Source organism: Podarcis vaucheri, assembly GCF_965113315.1.
Source record: "Podarcis vaucheri genome assembly, chromosome: 1".
In the NCBI taxonomy this organism is placed as follows: domain Eukaryota; kingdom Metazoa; phylum Chordata; class Lepidosauria; order Squamata; family Lacertidae; genus Podarcis; species Podarcis vaucheri.
Window position 1 is genome coordinate 68958429 of NC_138759.1, and position 14728 is coordinate 68973156.

At 43.5% G+C, this 14728-nt stretch overlaps 1 protein-coding gene across 1 annotated transcript; it reads right to left on the reverse strand.

Moving 5' to 3' along the window:
• Positions 1 to 832: 832 nt before the first annotated feature.
• Positions 833 to 14578, reverse strand: LOC309527465 (NADH-cytochrome b5 reductase 2-like). The gene is made up of 9 exons (XM_082214303.1): positions 14365 to 14578; positions 10898 to 11044; positions 7496 to 7568; positions 6903 to 7009; positions 4975 to 5104; positions 3699 to 3782; positions 2757 to 2842; positions 2234 to 2333; positions 833 to 1389 (listed from the first exon to the last, which is right to left on the reverse strand). Exons 1-9 carry the CDS (start codon positions 14377 to 14379, stop codon positions 1217 to 1219), a joined length of 915 nt encoding a protein of 304 aa, XP_082070429.1. The 5' UTR covers positions 14380 to 14578; the 3' UTR covers positions 833 to 1216.
• Between the last annotated feature and the right edge of the window lie 150 nt (positions 14579 to 14728).

Genomic DNA, 14728 nt, shown 5'->3' on the forward strand with positions numbered 1-14728 from the left:
TGACACACAGGTATGAATGTTTGGCTCAGAGAGCTCCAATGTTGCAGAAAGAGTTTCATGAGCAACAGTCAATGAATATACTTCAAGGCTATTAAGAATTGGTGGTGTAATGTTTTGAATATGAATAAGCTACGCCAAGACTTGCATGAGCAATATGGCTCAAATGTATATGTATATATTTCCTAGCTTGTCATCAGTATTATCTAGAATAGTTTATTGTGGCAATGTTTAGATTATTGTTACAGTATGATTAGACAATGTCATAGCAGCTGGGTGGTTAAGACACTGGAAGACACTCCCTGCAGTGTCTTCCAATGCAGTTTATGCAGGAAACAGACCATATTTGTGTCTTAGTCCAAGTACTAGGCATGGTATTTTGGCTATATGGCTTAAGGGAAGCTGTAAGAGGAGGTTTACTGCCCAAATGCTGCATACATGGTTCTGAAATTAAAGACTGAATCCTGCTGAGACTGATTGCCTGCCCCCACCCCCCACTTTTACATCCACCACCCTCCTTCCTTTGGAAGAGCACCTGCCCAACAGTGAAGCTCTTCATGCTGTCCAACCTATAAAAATGGGCTTTGACTTTCATGCTCCATTGGCAGCATGGCCCCAACAGATAGGATGGTCTCAACAGTAGATTTCACTTTCTGCCTACTCTTGCATGGTTCTTACAGGAGGCACTGGTGTTCCCCCTGGTTTTCTGAGATGGGGTTCACTAAAGCTGATGGCATGTGAAAAATCCGGGCGGGGGGAGAGAGACAGTGACAGAATAATGAACATACTTGAATGGTCATTGTGAAGTAAATTATATTACTGCATCACAAACAAATTTTACAAAACAATTTGATGTTTATTAAATGGAAAACTGTTAGCTTCCCCGATAGCCTTTTTAAATGCAGCATTCTTCTACTGGTTATAGAACTACTTTTGGACAAAAGAAGCTGTTGTAATTACATAGTTGCAACAGTTTAAGCAGCATCTCAATGCAGAGGAAGGCATAACCTAGCACCCTTAGTATGAGAAGCAGTGTTGATATAAACACCGGTTGCCATACATCCAGATTATCCCAGACATTTTGGGGATTTCCAATGGCCACATCCCAGCTATGTCCGGGAAATGCCACTCCCATCAGTCATCAATTTTACTACTTGCTTTAACACAAAATTTATATGTACCAACAACGTACTATAAAAGGGATGGTACAACTTCCGGTTTAATAAGCAAAAGTGTTTTCTTTGGCATACCCTAGCTTTTCAAGATTAGGCAGACAAGCAAACTGAATCATAGGTGGGGGTCCACACATCAGAATCAGAGTCTCACTGGCAGGGGGAGGCATATGTTCTTTTATCATGCTATCCGTAATAAAACCAGCACTATACTTCCAGTCTGAAATGAAAAAATGGTGGACATAGTTAGAAAGCTTCAGGGCTAGTCTTCCATATTAATTACTTGTCTATTATATCACCTTAAGAATACATCAGATATGTCTACTATGTGATATCTAGAGAGGGTTTGATCATGATCCAAACACATTTAGCTCTCTTATCTAGAAGAGCTTCCCGATTCAGTTCCATAAAGCCCCTGAATTGAATGAGTGAGACCATTCTGCATGGCAGGAAGCCAGTGGTCCACCAGATAGTTCTGGACTTCCCCACCATGCTGGGTGGAGGCTGATGGGAAAATGGAGCTCAGCAACACGTTAGCCACTCCTGACAGGTGGCCATCAGGTCTCCAGCTGACAGTTTGATGCACATTCCAAAGACGTAACTAGAACCTAGTAAAGCTCTTACTGAATCTTACAAACAGCATGGACAGCATGTATAAAATGCAACAATCTATATGGGGCAGGCTTCTGGTCTTAATCCAAGAGGAAAAAAGGTGCTGGTTGTTCCTTAGAGCTGCTGTTCCTTCTTCTCCTCTCACCTCCCTCAAAAGAAAATCCTAACCATCATGATTCCTGTGGTTACCCCCCAAAGAAAAGTCTTAACACGTGATGTTTTTGTCTTACTAGTGAAATAGCATTTTGCTTTGCAAGGGTTCCTGGGGTGCATCATCAACGACAACCAGGGAAAAAGACAGAAAAATCCTGGTTCACAAACTTTAAAAGCTCACTAGAATTTATCTAACATCATAGCAAGGCAAACTTATCCCTACACTAGAAGTGTGCCATACTCAAATTATTTGCATGCAAGTAGAAGCTTCATTAGTCTGTAAAGCCAGAGTCGCTTACCTTGAGGTGGTCTGTCCAAAGTGTACCACAGTTTAAACTGATCCGAGTGATTTTCTGCTACATCTTCAAGCTCTGGTCTCAATAATATATCTTCTTCTGTCTATCGGTAGAAGGTCAGTGAAACATCCACGAAGTACAATAATTGGGAGATTCATGCATACACACACCTCTCTCAATCACCTTTATGCACCATTGTTTCTAACTTCACTGCCCCCTCTTATTTTTACCTTATTAGGTAAAATCAATCAGCTCCTCAAAAGTTTAGCATTGAGGCCTTTGCTTAGAACAGAATTCCAGTGAAGCAGAGCAAACTGACCTTACTTCTGAGTAAGTGTTATTAACATTAACTTTCTGGCCAAACTTTCTGGTCTATCCTGGATGGGAAAATGCATACAAGCTGCCTTCTCTGGCTGCCTCCTAACACTCAAACTGTTGCTTGTCAAATCCCTGTTTCAGTTCCACTGCTCAAAATCCTTTGTGAGAACCACAGAGAAAAATGAATAAACTAGAGAAGTCTACTTACCTGGTTAGCAAAAAGAAGGTAACACTTGGTGTTATCTTTGGGGTCGTTTGTAATGTGACGAATTAGTTGAAGCATTGGAGTAATTCCTATAAAAATCAAAGCCAAAAGCAACAACTAGGTGTTTATTTTCCATTCCCACAATCAGAGACCCAGTGCTGCCTTATCCTAATTGGATTTTTGTAAGATTTTAGATTACTCCGTCCCAGATTTTGTTTGACTAGCTGTAAAATAGGACAAGGGGAAATGGACTCTTGGCAGTAATGCTTGATGATTAGCCTGCATTTACTATATTCAGTGTAGCTGAATTCACACTCCAGACTAAATCTCTGAGATTGGTAAGTACATTCCTAAGGATGACATCAACATCATCATCATTATTACTACTACTACTACTATTACTTATTTATTTAGTTATTTCTACCATGCCCATCTGGCTGGGCTTCCACAGCCACCCGGTGGGATCAATACTACCTGCTCCAACTATTCCAGAATTATTGCATGACCCTAAGCTCTTGTGCTCAGGATGTTTTCACTGAACCAGACAGTTATAGATCACTCAGTTCTCAAACTGATGTTGGCCAGAGCGTTACTAGGGTGCAACACAGAAAGCACTCCTGCCTCTTAGCGGCCCCACAATTGCCCCACAAGAATGCACCCACAGCTTCTCCCACCCAGCTCTTCCTGCAATGCTACCTTCCACCCTTCTGCCATGGGGCAAAAGGAGACTTCTCCAGCAGGTGAAAGGAAACAGTGGCTGATGCAACTGAATATTGAGCTGAGTCCTCTGACATGAAGGACTTCGGAAGTGCCCACAATGAATAAGGGAAAGCCTCAAGCTAGCCCCACCCAAAGTTTAATGATCACATAAAATATATGCAGTAACCTTAGTTCTTGCCATGTGCTCAGCCCTATCTGTCCCCTCACCAAGGCATAATATCATACCTGTTCCTCCAGCTATCATTCCAACATGTTTTGTAAACTTTATCCTTGCTTCAGACTTCTTATCTGGCTTGATAGAAAATTTACCTGTGTGAAAATGAGATTACAGCTGTCAAGGCAAACCAAAGAGTGAACCTATGACCATTTCAGCAGCATTTAATCACTGTGCCATGCAACACTGCTCTTTAAATCTGCAATCCTATGTAAACCTACTGAAACAGTAGGCTTTACCTCCAAGAAAACACAGGATTGAGCTACAGAGCCAGTCACTCATCATATTAACAGTGAGGCAATATAGTTTAGCCAGTAGAAGCCAGTATTTATAGGTTGGAGTACGTTGCTTCATTTACAGCAGCTAACATGGAATAGAAAACTATGTAATTAAGGCTGTAATTCTGTGCATAGTTACTTGAGAGTACATCCCACTGCACACAGTGGGACTTACTTTCAAGTAAACATGCATAGGACTGCACTGTAAGAGAAGGTATTGATGCACATGTATTTTAAAAAGGACTGGAGTTAGCAATTATCTCAGCAAAAAAATTAAAATGCATTATTATTTAAAGCATTATTATTTAAAGCATTTTTTAAAAAGAAAAATAGGTGCCCAGAGCAGCTTACAAATATAAGTGATATGTTTAGAAGTTGCTCTGGGCAGTGTGATCCTTTTTAAATTTTGAGTTTGCCTCTTTCTTTCTCCCTACCAATGTGTGTGTGTGTGTGTGTGTGTGTGTGTGTGTGTGTGTGTGTGTGATGTCTTTTAGTTTATAAGCCTGAGGTGAGTGACACAAGAGAGAGAGAAAAATATTGGTAGGAAGAAAGAAAAAGGCAAACTCGGGGCACTGTTTTCAATTGTAGAGTTCTTGTAATGACAGCCTGGAATTGAAAGATTTCCATAAGTCCAAATATCTGTGATATCTCAGCAGAACTGATGGAGAGGCCCTGCAGTCCACTCTGTCTCCCTTCCACGGAGTCTGATGAAATGACTGCTCCAATTCTACTGCAGCACATGATAGCTTAAATGATTTAGATACACATCATCTTGAAGCCCCCCTGCTTTAGCTGAGATCTGTAACTCTTATCTCTCAGTGACTTCTGCCCATCTGTCTCTCAAGAGCACCATCACTGTTCAGTTGTCACAAATTCCTGTTGATTACCCTCTTCAGCATACTAATGTTACAGTGTTCGGACAACAGGTGAAATACTGCCCCAAATATCTTCTTCATCACATAATCTAGCAGCTATTTTAAAGCTTCTGGATTCTGTGACCTTATTGTACCTGACCCCTTGTATACCAGAAGTCCATTAGGTCCTCTGAAGTCAATGGTATCACCAATCTTCATGCTGTCTAAATGCTGGGACATCTTCCCACCTTCTGGAAACTTGGGGTGAATGTTTTTGTAGTAAACCTGTTTGAAGAGGAAGTGGGGAAACACACAACAGTGGTAGAAAGAATTTAGCCATTTTACTTTAAAGCAACAGTGGGGTGCAATGGAAAGGAGTAAATAACAACATTTTTCACTCTGCCCTTTGAGCTAAAACCAAGTGTCACAATTGTCTGTTATCACACAAAACATGAAATAGAACCCAGAAAATCCCAGGTTTCCCAGAGTTTGTAACAAAAAAACCACTGCACTTCTATTTACCCTACCAGATAAACTTTAAGAACTCAAGTCTAAAGTACTAAGTCTTATTTGGTCTCTGGATAAGCTTTTGGTAAGAAGTCATCCTAGAAGTAGGCAAGAGGGAGGACCTGTAGTCGTTCAGATGTTGCTGGATTCCAACTCCCATCATGGCCAATGGTCAGGAATGATGAGAGTTATGAAATCAATGAACTGCTTTTAGAATGCTGTGTCATTTTTATTGTTGTTAGCTGCTCTGAGCCCAGCTTCGGCTGGGGAGGACAGGATATAAATAAAATATTATTGTTATTATTATTATCCAGCATCTGGACAACCACAGGTTCCCCACCCTTTCTATGACATCCTTCCCCCAGAACAGCAAAAGATTCACCTTTTTCATTACAAAGTGTTACAGAGCATCACACAATATGCTCACAAGTCACTAATCTTTGTATCAAAGCAGAAACATCCTATCTTTAGTATGGCTGGCATAACACTGGCCCTGCCCTGTTTTATACAAAAGCCTGAAATGGACATATTTATCAGATTTAAGTTTTTTCAACCTCTTTATTCCATGCCTGGATAACTTTCACGTGCCACATTTGTGTGCATCAGGCAGAGGAGCACGTGGATAAATGATGGAGGTGCCTGTATTAATACTTCCCTGTGCACAATGATTCTTTTCAAGCCTTGCCAGAATCCTGGGTTAGATTAAATGTTGCTACTATACACAAGAGAAGACAAAACCCCACAACAGAGTGACATACAAGGATGGCTTGAAAAGAAGTCATTAATTTAGCCAACTCAACTTTTTCCATCCTACTGCAGTTACTGAAGCAGTGAATGATCCAGCCACAGGGGGGGAAAGTCACTTGCACACACACTGGTCCTTTAATACTTCCAGTACTCAAGAAAAAATAATAATAAAGTTGCTTCAGTTACATTTATTCCAATGTATCACTGAAGAAAGAACCAGCTGTTTCTGTACTTCATCTTCCTACTGTCAAGATGCAACCAGGATTTTGAAAGCTTCTTCCTTCCCCAAGTAAAAACATTAAGCTTATTTCCTGCATAAAGCAGCACATTTAACATGCAACTATACATTTGATCTGGGGGGCGGGGCGGGGAATAGATCAGTACAAAGTTCAGTGGCTGGCACTCAAGATATACATCATTACATCCCCCCACCCCTATAACCCACTAAATCCAGCAGAACCTGTAGATATATTCAGTACCCACAGTAGAACCAATCTTCAAAACACCCATGAGAGCACATTGTACACACACACAAATGTGAGTTGTATTTTATTTTCAGTGCCCAGACAGACAAGTCTCTGTTAACATGCATAATAAAGGAAGCTGAGGCAAAGCGTATTTCCCATCATTTCCACACCATTCTCTGATTCCAGAATGAGCCCATACACTTTTAAAATATGTTAATAAGAACCTAGCATGCTTCTTCAGACATAAATTTAAAAATGATCCAATTTCTGGTTGCAAATTGTAATTTAGACCCATATTTATGAGAAATAGAACCAAAATCCAAGCGGGTCAAGCTACCAGCATTAAATAAATTTAAATATACCTTTATGATTAAATCAACATAGCCTCTCACTTCATCACTAGAAACTGGAGTGTAGGCCCGGATCACAAGGTTACCGTCCACTTTGGCAGAGAGATATACATGTTGGCCTAGGTGGGAGAAACTGTTAACTTTTCATTCCAAAGTTCATAATAGCATTAACAAACTAGCTGAACTGTTGGGCTGCTCAAAATTTACATTTTTAAAAGAGAGAGAGAGAGAGAGAGAGAGAGAGAGAGAGAGAGAGAGAAAGAAAGAAAGGAAGGAAGGAAGGAAGGAAGGAAGGAAGGAAGGAAGGAAGGAAGGAAGAATCTTCATAGTTGTGAACATAAGCTTGAAAACATGTGGAAATCAATTTCAGGAAGATGAGGAATTGGAAACCAACACAATCTCACATTATGCTTGCAAACATCATTATTTTTAAGCTGTTATGCCAAGAAAAGTCTGTACAATCTTAATTTACCAGTCCTGACATTGCCTCCACTGACATTGGAGTTGAATCAGTTCTGAAGAGTTTCCAGAGTGATTTTCCAGAGATGGGGTGCTGTCACCCAAAAGGCTCTGTGTTAGAAATCATAATATGGAGCCATGCTTACCTACAGGCAAGCCCAATATATGTTTTGATGACGGAAGTTCAAACCGAAATCTCCTGGTATCATGACTGATCTCCTGTAAAAACACAAAAAGGTGGGTACTGTAGGGTTATGCTATGTAACAAAACATTCCAAAACTTCAAATTTTTAAAGTCACATAATACTCTTCATGGATTTGCTTTGATTAGCAGAATAGGCACTACTACAGGTGCCACATAATGCCCATTCCAAATCTGTAAGAACTTGATTCTTTATTCCTGAATTGCAGGGGGTTGGACTAGATGACCCTTGGTGTACCTTCCAATTCTACAATTCTATCATTCTACGGTCATCTAGTGTGGAAGCACCTACATTTTGCATGTAATCAGAACTGTTTTGTGTGCTTTCATCTCTTCACTTGTTTTTTCAATCTTGCTTCCCAGCCAAGCTCCTTAAAAAGCTTACAAGTAAAATTATACCCTTGGCAAACAATACCTTCCACTTCGCCTTAGCTTCTCCCCTGTTTTACTTCAGCCGATCATCTGGCACCGACTTAAGATTGGCTTAAGAACAAAAAAGGGGCCAGGCTAGATCAATCTGGTGTGTTTTGCTTCCTACAGAGCTCAATCACATATTTCTGGGACACTTATGAGCAGGACATAAAAGCATTTAGGCAAATCCATCTGACCCTGTTGGTCCAGCCACAGTAATTGCTTCCCCACTCTGTCCATGCTATGGCTGTTTAGGGATGTGGCATTCTTCTTTCACTTGAAGAAAGTTACTTGGTTCATTACATTGCACAACAAATTCTGTCGTAAGTCATGTCTCTGAAATAAAAGTAGCCATTTCTTATAGATCTTGAGGTGCTGAACACAAATGCAACAATGAAAACACAAAAATGACTACTGTTTCATAGAGATGTGCAAAGGTTTACTATACACGGTATTTTTCGCTCTATAAGTCGCACTTTTCCCCTCCTAAAAAGTAAGGGGAAATGTGTGTGCGTCTTATGGAACAAATGCAGGCTGCACAGCTATCGCTGAAGCCAGGAGAGCAAGAGGGATTGGTGCGCACCGATCCCTCTTGCTCTCCAGGCATAGCCACGCAAAGCATCTTGAGCGCTGCAGGAGCGCTCCTCCCTCTTCACTCAGGAGGCTTTGCGTTGCTTTCTTGTTTCTTGTTTTCCTCCTCTAAAAACTAGGTGTGTCTTATGGCTGGGTGTGTCTTATAGAGCGAAAAACATGGCAATTGAAGAATGTGCACGTGACAACATGCATCGGTTAAGCCGGCTTCTACATCCAATTCCGCTTAGCCTGTCACTTGCATAGCTGTTCAGTAGCATCTCTGGGCAGCGTCCAACAGAAGTCAGCAAACACGGCAGCAGACCACTTCCCCTGGAATCGTTTCTCCATCGTTGCAATTTCCTGATGAAAACTCATCACTAGCCATACCACAGTTGTCGGGAAAGAAATTTAAGTGTGAATGGAGAAAGTGGATCTTTAAGGACATATTGCAGCCAGGTCTGCGATACAGTGACACGTCTTCGACCAGTTCCTTGTCGTTTTCTGCTCTGACATTCCCATGGAAGCTAGCTGACACCAGACAAAACACATCCCAAGCTTTTTTTCTCATCACCCTGAATGATTCCAAGGACATTCATCAAGCCATTTACATTATAGCAGAACATAAGGTGATCTTCATGACTAGCGTGATTCGAAGTCACTCAGACAATTTCCTTCAGAAGATTCCATTGCTGAAGTCTTGATCCCAGTAAATCCGCTTTGGCCTTGCACAGCTCTACAGCTCACAAAACAAGATTGCTCAGTTCTTCTTGTGTAATAATGTGTGGAGTTTGAAATACATCGTTGCCAAATGAAATCGTGTACTCAATGTGGACTAGGTCATTTAGACATGATCATCTTTGTGTGGATATTTTCACCCCCTCCCATTGCGAGAATCTCCTGATGTTTTCAGAAAGGAGGGGGTGGAAACTGCTCTTTGCTTCTTCCGCTCCTGCCTGTGAGAGTCTGTGTGTTATCTCTGTAGTGATTAGATGGCTGAGTGAGAACTGTAACACTCATGCAAGCCAGTACCTCTTTAATTTAGTTTGCAGTAGCTATTAGAAATAAAAGAAGTTATGCTTCACTGCTTTCTTCCGTGTTGTTCATACTCCGCTGAGTTTGGTGCTCACAACTCACAGTTGTGGGTCCAGTGCACTTAGACCTGATTTCCAGGAGTGGAAGGTCTCTGGAAGTGCTTTCCAGTCGTCTAGCCCAGTCGGGGCAGATCCAGTTGTTGAGCCTAGTCGTTGGCATTGGCTCAAAGGCGTACTGACACTTTGTATCTCCTACACAGGAGCCAATCAACTAATGTTAATGTCATTTTTGTGCTCAGCACCTTGAAATTAGTAAAGATTGGCTGTTTTTATTTCAGAGGCATTTTGTGCATTGTGCAGTGATTTGGCACAGAGATACAGCCGTAACACAGGGAAAACATGTCAAAGTTCGTTTCTTGCTATGAAATGCAAACAGCTAGGAGGGGTTCTAGTTCAGTGACAGAATACACAGCTTTGGTCCTTACTCCCTCATCCAAACCTGCCTGGGTTTTGAGATCTTCAGTGGAGGCTTTTCTCTCAGTCCCACCACCCTCACAGGCAAGCTTGGTGGGTACGCGGGAGAGGGCCTTCAGTGGTTCTCAACCTCTGGGTCCCCAGATGTTGTTGGACTACAACTCCCATCATCCCTGAGCTCTGGCTAGGGTTAATGGGAGTTGTAGTTCAACAACATCTGGGGACCCACAGATTGAGAAAGGAACTCCCTCCCTAGAGAAGCTGGAATAGCTCCTTACTTGCTGTCCTTCTGGCAGCTGAATACCTTCCTGCTCCAACAGGCTTTTAGGAATTGACTTCTTTTAATTAAAGGGCTGGTGCCATGTTGCTTTTAGGGTAATTATATTTTTTAAAACAGATTTTATATATGTATACAGTTTTAATTCTATCAATGTTTAATTGTATTTTAATTATTGCTTTTTCTATGTTTTTAGTTATTCTTGTTTATTATTTGCAAGCTGCATTGATTTCTGTCAGGGAAACACAAGGTATAAATAAATCTAACAATAATAGCAAAAGATTCTTAATCTCAGAGTCAAGGGTTCGAGCCCCACACTGGGCAAAAAATTCCCACATTGCATCCTGATGACCTTTGTTATCCCTTACAACTCTACAATTCTATGATTTTAACAATAAAGAGCACAACTTTTGCATGTACAAAGCCCCTGGTTTAGTCCCTGTCATCTGCAATTGAAAGGAACTCATCCTGGACAGCTACTGCCAGCCACAATAGACAATACAGTTGTGGATGGACCAATGGATTAATTCAGTATAAGACCACTTAGTGCATTCAAACCATGTAAGAGAAGATAATTTACCTCTCTCTCTCTCAAACACAATGCATACTTGATATTGGGATCTTGTAAAGTAATTGGACCTTTCTTCTTCCGAGAGGCCATTGGTTTAAAAACCAACAATGCAACAGATATTGCAACCACCATCCCAACAATCAGGAAAGATAGATCCTGGAAGAGAAAAAAACACACACACTAAGTAAGTACTGTTGAAGAAGCTGGTAAAATGCGGTCTTGACTATGCTACCACTCAGTGGATTTGTAACTGGCTGACTGACCGAACCCAAAGGGTGCTCATCAATGGTTCCTCTTCATCCTGGAGAAGAGTGACTAGTGGGGTGCCACAGGGTTCTGTCTTGGGCCCGGTCTTATTCAACATCTTTATCAACGACTTGGATGATGGACTCAAGGGCATCCTGATCAAATTTGCAGATGACACCAAACTGGGAGGGGTGGCTAACACCCCAGAGGACAGGATCACACTTCAAAACGACCTTGACAGATTAGAAAACGGCCAAAACAAACAAGATGAATTTTAACAGGGAGAAATGTAAAGTATTGCACTTGGGCAAAAAAAATGAGAGGCACAAATACAAGATGGGTGACACCTGGCTTGAGAGCAGTACATGTGAAAAGGATCTAGGAGTCTTGGTTGACCACAAACTTGACATGAGCCAACAGTGTGACGCGGCAGCTAAAAAAGCTAATGCAATTCTGCATCAATAGGAGTATAGCATCTAGATCAAGGGAAGTAATAGTGCCACTGTATTCTGCTCTGGTCAGACCTCACCTGGAGTACTGTGTCCAGTTCTGGGTACCACAATTCAAGAAGGACACTGACAAACTGGAACGTGTCCAGAGGAGGGCAACCAAAATGGTCAAAGGCCTGGAAACGATGCCTTATGAGGAACGGCTAAGGGAGCTGGGCATGTTTAGCCTGGAGAAGAGGAGGTTAAGGGGTGATATGATAGCCATGTTCAAATATATAAAAGGATGTCACATAGAGGAGGGAGAAAGGTTGTTTTCTGCTGCTCCAGAGAAGCGGACACGGAGCAATGGATCCAAACTACAAGAAAGAAGATTCCACCTAAACATTAGGAAGAACTTCCTGACAGTAAGAGCTGTTCGACAGTGGAATTTGCTGCCAAGGAGTGTGGTGGAGTCTCCTACTTTGGAGGTCTTTAAGCAGAGGCTTGACAACCATATGTCAGGAGTGCTCTGATGGTGTTTCCTGCCCTTGTGATGGCCCTTGTGGTCTCTTCCAACTCTATGATTCTATGATTCTATGAATGCCACCCTAATCTCTGAGCAGTGCAAGATGCCAGGGGTTCCAGGCACTTACCCAGGGCTCGGTTTCCTCAGAATGAGGGACAGCAGAGACTGTGGTGCCTTTAGGATATATGGTTTATTTACACATATATACAACCTGTGCCTAAGATGGAAGGGCTCACAGTATTATCACCCCATAAAGTCTTGCTTCTCCCATAGTCACAATCTTGGAATCAAACTGAAATCAAGCATGGCTCTCACTCTCTGGTTTCTGCCTGCCACTTCACACACACACTGGCCATTGTCCTTCCAATAACCAGCCAGGTGAGGGAAGGGGGCCCACCTATCTGACATCTGGCACAAAGCAATCTCTTTGTTATACCAATGACCCTACTTAGGCAGCGGCGTAGCGTGGGTTGTCAGCACCCAGGGCAAGGCAAGTAATTTGCGCCCCCTAACCCGGGGCAAGGCAAGTAATTTGCGCCCCCTAACCCCTGCCGCCGCTGCCAGCTTCTTCTTGCTGCTGCCTGGTCTGGTGTGGTTCTCTCCCGCGCTCAGCGCTGCACTGGGCGGCCGCTGCACTGTCCCTCCCCCAGATAGTCCCTCGCTCTCTCTCCGCACCGCACGCCTGGCACCCACCCCCTCCACAGTGGGCGGCGACCCAGCGGCTCGGATCGGATTCGCACAGCCAGCACTGCAGTGAGAGAGTGTGAGTGAGCCAGGTAGGGGCAGAGAGCTGCAAGTGCGAGCGCCCCCCCCCCAGATGTTGCGCCCGGTGCGGCTGGCCCCCCCTGCACCCCCCACGCTATGCCACTGTACCTAGGGCCATTAACTCACCAAGAAGCTTACTTCAGCACTTGAATCCTCTATTAGATTTTAACCCTTGATGGAGCCAGGACCCCATGAATAAGAAAAGGGACTCAGACATCATGCAGGCTAACCGCCCCACAAAACACTGAATGTGCTGCAGCTGTGCCAGTTTAGCATCACATTTCCATAGCAGTTTTCAGCCCCGAACAATGTGCTTCACCGTAATGATGTCACAGCCCCTTAAAATTCCATGCAGTAGATATCCCTGAGAAACAGACGCTTGCTCAAAGCAATACTGTGAGTCAAATGGTAAAGCAACTTTGAGCCTTGAATTTCTCAAGGACAATTGCAGGCAGGGAAGATTGGTTTATCTGCATGTTGTGTGCAAGGCTCAGGATAAAGTAACAAAGTGCACAGAACCGGTTCTACAAGAACCAGTCTAATCCAAAAACCACCTCTCTCATTTCATGTCAAGACACTTGTGCATTTGGCAATCATCATCAGAGATGGATTTAGGGTTCAGCCGCAATGGACGCAGAGCCTCGGGCGGGGGTAGTACCGCAACTATGATTTAGAATGGGGCAAGATAGTGCTGAATTTTGGCTTCACACAGGGCACTGCTGAAATTTGGGACCCCAAGATCTGTCACTGCCATCAGCTCTCACTTTTATACACACAGTCACTTACATCAGTGCTTCCCAGTGGTCTGCAAACCCCAAGGAGCCTGTATAAGCCACCCAGAGGGTACATGGCACATGACAAAACCTACCATAGAGGTTTCAAAATTCTCAAAAGTGAGAAAGTCCATAGCTTGTGGTTTTGGTTTGGTTTATTTGTTTGTTTTTGAGAAACGGGATACTTAGCTAATTGGGAACCACCAACTTGCATGGATGAGGTTGCCAGCTTTTCAGTCAGCCCCTCCATACACACAGGCATGGGACTGCTGCCCTTCATTGCTTCTCTGCAGGCTTGCAAAAAGGCTTCAGCTGTGCATTTCTGCACACAAATAGGCAGCTAAAAGGCACAAGAGCAGGTCTGGCCATCCCCCGCCCCCTGTAAGTTGGCAACCCTAATTAGACTCTCAAAGAAATAAGGAAATGAGAAGAACAACGCGTTTGAGAAAGGAAAAGCTGTTGAGGAAGCAACTCGTCTGAAGCAGTTTATCTTCAGTTATTCGTTTTCACCCCTCATTACCGCGCGGCAGCCCTAAGCTCGGCAAGCATCCATATCCCGAATGCCAGTGGCAACGATTCATTGGGGAGGAAGGCAAACAAAGGCAGCTGAGGCGAATGGCCTCTTCAGGCACCTGGGCGTACAAAGGGCACTAGCGTCCCCGGGCTGCCTTCGCTGGGCTGGGAGGGAGAGGGTCCCCTTGGCGCCCCACTCCCCCCGCCCGACGCCGCTTTCCTCACCACACTGGACTCCATGATCCACGACGGCAGGTCTCCCACAGAGTGCCCGACCGGCTTGGCGACGGGACCTGACGCCTCTCTTCTCTCAGACGTTTATAGCCCGCTCGCTCTCCTCCTCTCTGGCGCGCTAACGCCTCCGGGAGCTTTTCCCGCCCAGCTTAAAGTTAAAGAGCAAAGTCCCTCGTTGAAGTTAAAGAGCAACCGGTTCCCTCGCTTCTGCGACTGCTGCACGGCCTGCTCCAGAAGCGCCTTCGGAACCTCGACGCGCCTCGCGTCTCTGAACGGTTTCAGCTCAGGGCGCAGCCAGGCTTCATGATGGGAAATCAAAACCTCAGTTAGTTAAGTATTTGTTTTTCTTGTTGGG

What these genes read in the sequence shown, in the direction of transcription:
- LOC309527465 (XM_082214303.1), bottom strand. An exon ending in TCTGGTATACAAGGGGTCAG is followed by an intron (nt 3,783 to 4,974) that starts GTACAATAAGGT and finishes ATTTTCACACAG; the next exon opens with GTAAATTTTCTATCAAGCCA. An exon ending in ACCTTCTTTTTGCTAACCAG is followed by an intron (nt 2,334 to 2,756) that starts GTAAGTAGACTT and finishes TTCTACCGATAG; the next exon opens with ACAGAAGAAGATATATTATT.